The sequence below is a fragment of the Stigmatopora nigra genome, chromosome 18, assembly GCF_051989575.1.
Source record: "Stigmatopora nigra isolate UIUO_SnigA chromosome 18, RoL_Snig_1.1, whole genome shotgun sequence".
Taxonomy (NCBI): Eukaryota; Metazoa; Chordata; class Actinopteri; order Syngnathiformes; family Syngnathidae; genus Stigmatopora; species Stigmatopora nigra.
In genome coordinates this window covers 5086862-5099434 of record NC_135525.1, presented here as the reverse complement: position 1 = coordinate 5099434, position 12573 = coordinate 5086862, and the positions used below count along the sequence as shown (strand labels likewise).

At 36.6% G+C, this 12573-nt stretch overlaps 1 protein-coding gene across 1 annotated transcript; it reads left to right on the top strand.

Moving 5' to 3' along the window:
* Nucleotides 1–2500: 2500 nt before the first annotated feature.
* slc4a1b (solute carrier family 4 member 1b (Diego blood group)) lies at nucleotides 2501–12453 on the top strand. Its single transcript, XM_077739378.1, has 17 exons — nucleotides 2501–2659; nucleotides 4843–5017; nucleotides 5082–5217; nucleotides 5277–5349; nucleotides 5429–5471; nucleotides 6284–6468; nucleotides 6530–6734; nucleotides 7389–7592; nucleotides 7658–7806; nucleotides 8413–8607; nucleotides 8680–8928; nucleotides 8998–9087; nucleotides 9984–10150; nucleotides 10221–10462; nucleotides 11333–11502; nucleotides 11565–11738; nucleotides 12140–12453. The coding sequence occupies exons 2-17, from the start codon at nucleotides 4858–4860 to the stop codon at nucleotides 12218–12220; spliced, it is 2523 nt and encodes an 840-aa protein (XP_077595504.1). The 5' UTR covers nucleotides 2501–2659; nucleotides 4843–4857; the 3' UTR covers nucleotides 12221–12453.
* The last annotated feature ends 120 nt before the right edge of the window (nucleotides 12454–12573 follow it).

Below are 12573 nucleotides of genomic sequence, written 5' to 3'. Positions count from 1 at the left end.
GTTTTGTTCCCGGAGCAAAGCGAGGATTAAAGACATTGATAAATGGGCAGGGGGAAAAAAAAGGAAGAGAAAGAAGTTAGTGTTTGGAGGGGAAGACCAAAAAAGTTCATCCAGTTGAAGACTTTGCAATTTTGTGAAATCGGATGAAAAATGAATGCTGCCTGTGGCAGTGAAAGAATGAATTTCCCATCACTAATTTACAAAAAAAAATTGCAACTCTTTCAGCAAACGCTTTGAAGTTGACAGCAAACCAATCATGGGGTCTCCAAATGTTCTGCTGTGAATGAATACATCATTGGTAGAAGTCCAATTCATTTGTGGTGGGAGGATTGGCAGCAAATCAACTCATTCGTGGAAATAGCCTCAATGAGTTCAAATCTTGATGTTGACTTATGATTAGAAGGAAGATATAGCAAAAAACAACAACATAGTTTTTCATATTTGAGCACAGTACGCACTTTGTTTTTTCTGGCTTTAAAATGCTTCTTAGCCAATGATTTTTTATTGTACAATGTACTGCACTGTTATGAATCAAAGTACTCCTTCAAATACTTGAATCTTTACCCATTGTACTAAATTCATCTGATAATTTTAGTATTTGATTTCTTCATTGTTTGCAGTACACGTGTGTGTGTATATATATATATATATATATATATATATATATATATATATATATATATATATATATATATATATATATATATATATATATATATATATATATGTATATGTATATGTATATGTATATGTATATGTATATGTATATGTATATGTGTATGTGTATGTGTATGTGTATATGTATGTGTATATGTATATGTGTATATATATATATATATATATATATATATATATATATATATATATATATATATATATATATATATATATATATATATATATATATATATATATATATATATATATATATATATATATATATATATATCCACCTGTTTATTTATTTAAAATCTTATATCTAAATATATATAAATCTAATCTAATAAGCTAATTTTTGGGACCGTATGGGCCAATTCTAACAACCTAACCTAAAGGATTTGACATCTATTGTTGTCATTGGCAGTGCATTTTATTTTTGAAGTACCAACAATGACATGGATTTTCTGTGTGCGCATCTGGTCCTCTTTGCTTTCATGCATAATTTAGATTGCCACAGTAACACCAGCATCCGTTCCTTCTCCGTTCTCAATCGTTATTTGCTCGCTGAAGTAGAAATCGTAGGAAAATGTGGAAGTGGTATTATTTTAAGACTTGGAACGGGTTTTATAAGTATTATGCTTACACATCACTTGGTCAAATTTATCAGTTATGCCATTGTGGATGTTTTGGAGAGATTAGAGCAGGATGTGACTATTGGAAAGGACAAAAAAGTTAACCTCTGACATCTTTGGATATTATGACATTCATAAATGGTGCTCTGGTAGAAGGAGATTTAAAAACTTAAATGTTGAAGTATGATTAAGTATGATTTACTGTCATGGTGGTGTCATTTTGCAAGCCAAGTACGCCTAGTATTTTAGTTTTTCATGATATCCAATGTGGCTCTCTGCTGGAATTTCAGAGGAAGTACACTATCCTTTTGAAATGGCAGGGTTATTCATTTTCATTCATTTATTCCTCTGCCATTCTGCTTATCCTGACTGCTTCAGGTTTCAGGAATTTTACCAAAAATTCCTCTAGAAATGAAAGTTTGGGAACTGTTTACTAACCTTTCTTTGACATAAGAACTCATTTTAAACAAATACAAGCAAATATTACTGTATGAAATTACAATACAATATATTTTGCTAAACAATTTCAAGTTTTTATTATGTATCCATCTACATTATATCCACCTGTTTTTGTAATGCACATCTTAGTCAGGTAATAACAGCCAATTTGCTCCAAATTACTACATTGATGGTATTCCGTGTGCCATAATGGTAAAACCTCCAATCGGCCTTTGCCAACCATATGTGAGTATTCCATGCAGGACAATTGTGAAAAAGACATATACATGTAAATTTATTCATAAATATTACACACAGATTATACTAACTTGCAATGCAAAATAGTCTTAAAAACCAGAACCACTAGTATTAGTAGATTACTTCAAGTTTAAACCTCAATTCCAAAATAAAGTGAGTGTGAAGAAGCTGTCATAATTTTTGTAGTATATCTTTTCAACAAACAATTCATGATTTATTATATCTTCCTATGTTGATATCGTGAAATAAAATGACATGGATTTTTTCCTTATCGCGCAGCAGTACAACTCAGTGAAGACCCCTTGGTTGGACCCTCCAATTTACCTGTTGTACTTGTGCACAAGATGGAGGCCACCCAAGCATCAGACACCTCACTTTTGAAGGTGAGCAGAATGTAATCTAAGCCTTTGTTGCCCGCTAAACACAGACATTAAATGGGATAAGACGCTGTTTGGATAATGACCTAGTGTGACTCTGCACATACCAAACAGATGTATATACTATCAATATTATGGGTGCCGTATGTCCGACTGTCAATTGGAGTGCAAGCGTGAGTGCATGCGCCAGCCGCGGCCTGTACATATAACCTTTGATGAAGTCCCGATTTCTTCTGGCTTCTCAGGTTAGTCGCTGGGCGCTGCTTCTGTCCGCTTGCTGGATGACTGCAGGAGGTAGGTGGCACTCAATGATCAATTGGGGACTGTTGAGTGGGCAACTATGACCTTAGGAATGGGAAATTGGTTAAAAAAGTTGATTTTTAAAAAGAATTAGTGCTAGAGAAAATAAAAAATAAAGTCATTTAATATAGGTATTCTTTTAGAACTGACCCTGTGAAAAAAACTGCAAAGGCGGGTCTAGTTTCTAGTGAAAAATGTCTTGTCAGACTACATAAATGAACAAAAAGTAGCTTTTTTAAAAAGAAATTCCTACTTATTTTCGAAGTGGCAATTTTTCCTAAATGGAAAAATAAATGATATGTAGTCACATATATTTTGTATGAATGTTATAGTGTAAAATGAGAGTTTGGGAATTTGAAAAGTTAAGGTTAAACTAATCAAATTGAGGTTAAGTCTTCCACAATTGATTATTTTGGGAATCACCAATTAATTTTGATATTCAGCTCACATTTACTGTTCTATTTTTATTAAAAATAATCATCTGCTTCCATCAAGGAGACAGAAATCTGAGTTTTACTATTTTTATTTAAAAAAAAAAAATGGCCCGAAGTCAGCTAGAATAGGCTCCAGCACCCTGCGTGACCCTAGTAAGGATAAAATGAGATGAGATATTATCTACTCTTTTTTTAAATTTGAAATAATAAAATTAATTATAATAATAACAATAAATAAGAGCCCTAACTTTACATTGTTCTTTTTGTTTCCTGCAATAATTCCAGTCCATAATGAACGTCTATGGCACTGAAACATTACCACTTATTACACATTTCAATTCATTTACATCGTAAGTGTCTTCATTCACCAGCACTTCACAGAACGACCTAAACTCATATCTCAAGGCCCCACTGTGATATTTTGTGAAGTTTGTATGTAGACTCACTCTAGTGGAACTCGGAAGAATTGCTTAAGTATGAAAAATTAATGAATTTTGTAGCCGTTTTTCATTTTTTTATTAGCTTGTTACAACACATAATTGCAGTAGAATCAAAGCAAATTAAAATAATAATAACAATAATATATATTTGTGAAATAGTATTTTCTTGATGAGTACTTTAAATCTATAAGCATATAGGCAGTCAACACAGACAGGCGCCACTCATAACTGGGCAGAATGTCAATCCAAAATTAATCTGCCCTTTTGTTCAACTGTGTTTTGGAAATAAATCATCGTGTTTTCACATACAACTTCCATGGAATGTTCCTCATTAACATCAGTGCAGTACCAAAATTATTTGGCTTCATTACATAATGGAAGAATTGACATCATTGTAGCCAATGGAAAAAAATAAATATCAAAAAAAGTTTTATATATGGGAATGTCAATGAATTTAGACAACAAATAGAAGAATTTACTGGAGTTTTTAAATGTTACATTTCAATCACAGATTGTCCAAAGATGAACTTACGCACTTGTAGCACACGACAAGTATTGACAGTTCAAACATGCTCATTGTGCACTTTTGCTGGCACGATGTTGACCTTTTAGACATAGAAAATCTATTAATGATCAGGTTTCAGTGGCTTGGACAGCGTTACACGTTCATTCAGTTTATGTTTTTGTAGTTATGTAATCATTTGTCCCAAAACATTTCAAGTATTTAAAAATTATTGAATTGTTGATATCTTTATTCTTAAAAGTAAAATTACTCGGGTTTTATTTGTAATGAATCAGTACATTTTAAAAAAAGCTTTTTGTTTCTAAAAGTAGTTTGAAAAATAACATTTAATTGTAGTTCTTAAAAGGTCAACTTTGTTCTTTGTAGTTTCATATTTTGCTGCACTTATACATTGAGAGAAAATTCCTGCTATCATTAAATTTAACATTTTAAGTTAAATTATTTTTTTTGCATTTTTGTTAAAGTGGTAAAAATCTTTTTTTTGTGTCCTATCAAATTTTTATTCACATTTTTACAATTAGAAAATTGTCTTGATTGTTTTTATTTTAAATTTTTAAAATGAAATAGTTTGACATCTTCCAAAACTATATCATTTGTATTAATTAATCACCATAAAATAATCTCATTTGATTTCCACCATCCCTCCCAATTTAAATGGATTGGACATTAAAACTTTATTGAAAATTAAATTATACCTCTAAAGTATAACAGTTGGAAGATTGTTGATGTTTCTCCTTAGTTTGGCACCCACTTAAAAATCTTTCTCCTTCACCCCATCAGTCATAGTTGGGAAAGATGACGAAGAACCACAACGAGCAGATCTACTGGCAGGAGACGGGTCGATGGGCGGCTTACGAGGAGAGTTTGGACCCTCAGTCGGGCATGTGGGCGTCCTCGCATGTCTCCTACCTCACCTTCAAGAGTCTCCTCCAACTTCGACGCTCCATCAATACAAGTCGCTACTCGACAGGTTTTCAAATCCAAAAAGTCCATCAACCGCAACACTCCTTTGTTTTTAGGCGTGACCCTCTTTGACTGCGTGGAGAAAACCTTGTCCGCCATCGCTGAGAAGATGGTCAACGAGATGGTCAAGCAGAAGCAGATCAGACCTGGAGACCAGGAAGGCGTACTCAAGTGTCTGCTGCACAACCGCAGGTAGAACTCTAATACAGTAATCCCTTGATTATCATGAATTCACTACTTTGCGGTTGTAGTCAAGAAACAGATCCGGAGAGTCAGGCCTTGACTGATGTGACGGACCTCCAAAGGTTTTCGGTCAAGGAGAGGGTAAGCTTTGCTGAGTGCTGACTCTTTCTTATATATTGTGAAATAAGTTGAAATGTTTGAATGTCTCTGATTTGTCCAGAGGGAAGACAGTGACCGTGTTGAGGCCTCCATGGTCTTAATAGGTAGGCATGTTATTAGTATTTTTTTCATTAATATATATATATATATATATATATATATATATATATATATATATATATATATATATATATATATATATATATATATATATATATATATATATATATATATATATATATATATATATATATATATATATATATATATATATATATATATATATATATTTTTTTTTTAATGAATGATAAATTAAAAATAGTTTTAATGAAGGATTCTGAAAAGAAGTGTGTGTACTTGTTTTATTAAATATTGAAATAAAACTAAATACATAAATACTAAAAACATGAAATCAGAATATGTACTATAACATGTACAGTATATGTAATATAATTTTAACGTCCATTCCTTTTGAATTGCAATGATCTTATGGTTATCTTATGATTATTAATTACCAATTTATACCAAAAAATATAACATAAATAATATATTAAATACCAAATAAATATTTTTTACCTAAGTCTACAGTACAATAACCTAACCCAAACAGTTTTTTAACAAGATTTCTAACTATTTAGTTAAAAATTTAAAATATATCACTTTAAAACATTTTAAAAGTCAATTACAATTCAGGATATCTTTCTAATTTTAAAAATGACCAAAATTGCACTACATGCAAAATGGATAGATGGAAGCCATTGAGTAAAAATAATGAAATTGATAAATATATATTTTTAAATTTCAATGTGCAGCCTGAATTGTAGACATGTTAATTAATATACTAACAATTATAAAGATTAAAACATGTTTTTATTGGATTACTTACCAACCAAATAATATGCTGTTTTTCATCTAGGAGCTTTGGACTTTCTGGAAAAGCCAGCAGTTGCGTTTGTGCGTCTTAAAGAGGCGGCAGTGCTCGACTCGGCCTTGGAGGCTCCCGAGCCGATACGCTTCGTCTTCGTGTTAATCGGACCTAGCAACGTCGATACCGATTTTCATCAGACAGGGCGAGCCATGGCGTCACTGATGGCCGATAAAGTGAGTCGGACTTCAACTTTTTCCCCCAAAAGTGGTAATGGCTTCTTTGTCCATCCACCAGGTATTCAACCAGGCGGCGTGTAAAGCCAAAAGCCTCCGAAACTTGACCGACGCCATGAGCGACTTCATGGAGTGTAGCATTGTCATCCCGCCCACTGAGATTCAAAATGAAGCCATGCTCGACTCCATCATCAGCTTTCAGAAGAAGTTGCTGAAGGATAGAATTCATTCTTCTGACTCCGTGCTGGAAGTTAAGCCTAGTCAGGGTAAGAGCGCCACCAAGGGAGATATCTCTGCTTTGTCATTGGTTGATTGGGTTGAGACCGATTTTTGTGGTCCGCAAAAGTAAATAATAATAATAATATTAATTGGACATAGGCTTTGTCATCATCATTGACTCGACAAAAGCCTAATTGTCATCATACTCAGCTACATATGACTAAAATGGTAAAATGGTAGTGCTTTTCTGGCATAAGGCCCAAATAAGTGATAATTTCAGACTTGTTGGCATTCTGCCTTGATGGATACATCGCATAACCCCCCCCCCCCGTCCCCCCCCCCCCCCCCCCCCCCCAGTGGATCACTTACCTCTCACTGTCTCCTCACTTACCTTCAGTCAGCCAATAGGAGGCCGATCACCACCCAACGTCTTTTCATGTTACCTCACCCCGAAGTTATTACACAGAAGGGATTATGTGTCGTGCTACCGCAAGTTTAGAGTCCTGATGGATGTGGGAAAAAACTGTCCTTAAGCCTATTTCAATCATCGAAATGGATAAAAACAACATTGTTTTCATTATTATGAACAAAAATTGAAAATGTAAACAGACAACACAGCCCTCTGTAGGAAACCATAACTTCATTTTTGGCCTGTGAAAAAGATGACTTTAAAGTGAAACAGATGACATTTTTGTTTTCAGTTTCCTTCGCTAGCCCGGCCTCCGCTGAAGACCCCCTGGCCCGTACGGGTCGCCCATTCGGTGGGATGATCCGAGACATCCAAAGACGATACCGATACTACAAGAGCGACATTACCGACGCGCTCGACGCTCAGGTCCTGGCCGCCATCATCTTCATCTATTTTGCGGCTCTCTCGCCCGCCATCACCTTCGGGGGCCTCTTAGGTGAATACGCCACACTTGTCCTAAGTCACACACCCGCGGCTGAACTGTTAAATCCACTCTTTTAGCGGACAAAGTGGAGAACATGATGGGCGTACCGGAGCTGCTCATCTCTACCAGCATTCAGGGGATTATCTTCTGCTTCGTGGCTGCTCAGCCTGTGCTTGTCATCGGCTTCTCGGGGCCACTTTTGGTCTTTGAGGAGGCCTTCTATGCCGTGAGGAAGATTGATTCATTCTCTTAATATTTATTCCGATATTTTTTAAACTTTTTTTCAATATGGGCCAGTGGTGAGTGGTTAGCGCGTCAGTCTCACAGTGCTGGGGTCGAGGGTTTGATCCCAGGTCGGTCTCCAATGTGTGGAGTTTGCATGTTCGTGGGTTTTCTCTGGGTACTCAGATTTCCGATTTAGGGCGTACTTCGCCTCGTGCCCGAACTGAACTGGGATAGGCTCCAGCACCCTCCGCGACCCATGTGCAGACAAAGCAGTTCAGAAAATGAAATGAATATTTCAATACATAATAAGTAACAATAACAAATACAAAGAGAAAAGAAGAAAAGCTCAATAGAAGACAATTTGAGTATTTTAAAATGATAAATTATCTAATCGGTTTCATCTATGCAGATACAAACATTTCCTTCAATTATGTTTACTGTACAATTTCAATAGGTGTCGAACCATTACAGTCTTGATAATTTATTTTTGACTACTTTTTTTTAATAAGATTCTGTCATTTAATTAGTGTATAAAACCTTGTGATAGCTGGACTTTATAGCCCAATTGCAGCCAGGGAGTTGATTTAATATTTTTTTTTCGCCACAGTTCTGCAAGTCCCAGGAGATCGAGTACATCGTCGGACGAGTGTGGGTGGGCGCCTGGCTGGTGGTCATTGTGGTGCTCATTGTGGCGTGCGAAGGAAGCTTCTTGGTCCGCTTCATCTCCCGCTTCACCCAGGAAATCTTCTCCATCCTCATCTCCATCATTTTCATCTACGAGACCTTCGCTAAGCTGGCCAGGGTGATCACCCGTCACTCATAACGGCATTGACAGAAGCGTTTCGGGACCACAACCACTCTTCCGCCTCTCCAGATCTTCAAGGCACATCCGCTGATGCTGAATTACGAACACCTGAACGCATCGCTAGAAAACCCCTGGTACCCGAAAGTGGAAGAGATGGTCATCTTGGAGAACGCGACGGGAAACGCATCAGTTGTCGTCAAGACTTCATGGCCGTCTTACCCAAACACGGCCCTACTCTCCATGTGCCTTATGCTTGGTTGTTTCTTCATAGCTTACTTCCTTCGCCAGTTCAAGAATGGGACCTTTTTGCCCGGAAAGGTAGGTTGCTTTTGTTACTGTTTGGAATTGAAGAAGTTATGTCGGGTTGAATTTGTTTTGTTTTCGTAGGTCAGACGATTGTTGGGTGACTTTGGAGTGCCCATCGCCATTTTCCTCATGATTGTCGTGGACTACAGTATTGGTGATACCTACACTCAGGTTGGTGTGATCCCTAAATTAATGACGGTTTAAAAGTGGGCTGTTTGTGAATTATTAGATGCTGTTGAAAGCCAAATTTGGTCGCACTGGGAAAGGCCACTAAAAATAAAATTACAAATACTGTGTCCCGCTAGTTATTGTCATATACTACCATCACATGTTGTGCGATATGGAAAAAATATCACGATACAGGCCATTTTATATATCAGTTAGCTACAACACAATATATTTTTAATAATTTGCTGAAAATGTATTTGAATTACCGAACTCACTTTATTTTGAAGTGATAATAGACTGAGCTGCCACAAATTGTAAATTCATCAAGTGTCATTGCAACCTAAAACTATTCAGCAGAATTGTGCTATACATATTCTAGCTCAAATGTGATGATATTTAATCATCCACTAAATCTTGTTACTTTTAGTTTCAACCTTTGAAACTGCTGTATATTAGTATAGTCATTATTATTGATATTGGAAGGAATTAAACAGACACCATGTCTGTTTAAATGATACTGTATGTGTTGCTATTTTCCTATTAGCTTGCATATATTACTTAAATACAGTTGGCCAAGAATTGAGCTTGGATAAGGACATCAGCAGATTGGTGGTATCCTCACAAGGGTTGCGGGGGTGCTGAAGCCTATCCGAGCTGACTTCAGGTGCGAGGCAACACCCTGAATTGGTGGCCAGCCAATCGCAGGGCAAGAGTATCAAACCAGCCTACTATTATACCTATATTCTAATTTTTCGAAGTACCCAGAGGAAACCTACACAAGCCTGGGGAGAACATGCAAACTCCACACAGGAGGACTGACTTGGGATCCATTCAGCCTTGATGAAAATGCTTTTATTTATTTTTTTTTTTTACTAATGCAATTTGAATTGTGCACATAGAAACTGGTGGTCCCAAAAGGTCTGATGGTGTCGAATCCTTCCAAGCGAGGCTGGCTCATCAACCCGTTTGGCGAGCACACCCCCTTCCCAGTGTGGATGATTTTTGCTTCTTGCGTTCCGGCCTTGCTCGTCTTCATTCTCATCTTCTTGGAATCCCAAATTACAACGTAGGTCTTATCTCTCACCGCCATAAAGTATTTCTTTGCCATCTAATGAAATATTCTCGCCCTTTGCCAGGTTGATTGTGAGCAAACCCGAGCGGAAGATGGCCAAAGGCTCGGGCTTCCACTTTGACCTACTGATCCTGGTGGCCATGGGCGGGTTCAGTGCCATCTTCGGGGTGCCGTGGCTCAGCGCCGCCACCGTGCGCTCCGTCACTCACGCCAACGCTCTCACCGTCATGAGCAAAGGAACCAAACCTGTGATTGAGAAGGTCTTGGAGCAGAGGGTTAGCGGGATCGTCGTAGCGCTCATGGTCGGTAAGAAAGTTGATTTGGGCTATTTTCATCATTGAGATTGAAATACTCAAGAAATTTGATGGATTCCACTGATAGGTATTTTACCCTTTCACCCACAAATTATGATTATTTTTTCTCAAATCTTTTAGTTACATTGAGGGTCACAAACTTGCGATCAACAGCACAATACTTTGCGTCCACCATTCTGACTATCTATTAGTAGTATTGTGTTGCCTGCACGTATTTTGAGTTGGGCAATAAAATATGTCAATCATTTTAGATATAATGAGTTAATTCGTTAAGTCATTATTGAAATAGTAATAAGCAATGAGCAAATTTTAAAATGAAATATGTTAATTTTTTGCCATGCAATTGGCTGGCCACCAATTCAAGGTGCCCCCCGCCTCTGGGCAAAAGTCAGCTGGGATAGGCTCCAGCACCCCTCTAAAGCGGTTCAGAAAATTGGTTGTGTTGGATTGGATTTTAACTTTATTTCATCCCATATTCCGGAAATTTCTTGGTTGTAGAGTAGCAAGACAGACATAAGACACACAAGACATTGTAGACCTAGTTAAAAAAAAATAGAGCCACACACAGGAAGTCCACAAATGAATTAATGAATACGTGAATGTAGAAAAAGCGGAAAAAAAGCTTCCAATAAAATACACAATCAAATAATCAATACACGCAAATGTATGACATAAAATAAGTTACAGCCACAAATCCTTTTTGGTAAATTTCTCTTCTATCACTGTTTGTTACCGTCAGTGTTTCGCTGTTTTGCAGTTTTCAAAATAATATCTAACTCTAAAACAAAACAAGTTTGCCAAAATTAAAGTCCTGATCATCATTTGTAGCGAGCACTCAGCCCTAACTTGTTTATGTTTGAAGGTGTGTCCATTCTAATGGAACCCATCCTGAAGTTGATCCCCATGTCGGCCTTGTTTGGGATCTTCCTTTACATGGGCGTCACCTCACTTAACGGAATTCAACTCTGGGATCGAATGCTACTTCTTTTCATTCCCAAAAAATACCACCCAAACGAGCCATACGCCACCAAAGTAAGAGTCACCCGTTACCCGCGTAAAAAACACAGGTTTTTAACGTTCTGCTTTGATGGCAGGTGAGCACGGCGAGAATGCATATGTTCACCGTGATCCAGATCGTGTGTTTGGCACTGCTGTGGATTATCAAATCCAGCCCGGCTTCCCTCGCTCTGCCCTTCATTCTCATCCTTACCATTCCTTTACGCATGTTCATGACTGGTCGTCTCTTCACAGAGCTGGAGATGAAATGTGTAAGTGGTTGCCGTCCCCTGATTGGTCGCTCGTTATCTCCAATTGCATAGAAAAGCTACAATTGAGAGCCATGTTTAATGACAAATTGTCCCATTTTTATAATCGCTTGAGTTTGATTTATTCAATAAGGAACAGCACATCTTAATGATTATATTCATATTCATGTTAAGGAATATTTACTGTATTTTCACAACTATACGGCGCACCACATTTTAAGGCGCACCGTTAATGAATGACACATTTTTTTTCATATATAAAGCACACTGGATTATAAGGCGCCCTGTCTATTTTGGAGAAAATTTGAAACTTTTAAGTGCACCTTATAGTCGTGAAAATACGGTATATGTAAATATGTAAGATTGTAGCCGAGGGCTCATTTCCATCAATATTTGTTTTTCAGTTGGATGCAGATGACGCTAAAGTGACATTTGAGGAGGAGCCTGGACAAGATGTCTATTGGGAAACTCAAATGCCATTGTAGGCATAAACAAATGGCCACTTTAGAACAAAAAAATTGAATTATGACTCAAATTTAAATTTGAAAAAGATTGTATTTCCATTCAAAATTGGGTACACATGATTTCTTACTGTTAAATATTTCTATGTGACAAATCAAATTTGTCTTATTTTTCGCTGCCCATTGGTGCCTTTTTTAGACTCCATGAAAAATTAATGTTTTACTAAAAGTAAATAAAATGCTTAAATTTAGGAAAACATGTTATGGATTGTTTTCTTACTTTAACAAGATCATATAGTAAATCATTCTATTTTCTAAATAAAAAATATATCACCAGTGGAAAAAATAACTATAAATGTACTTGTAGCGAAAAAACG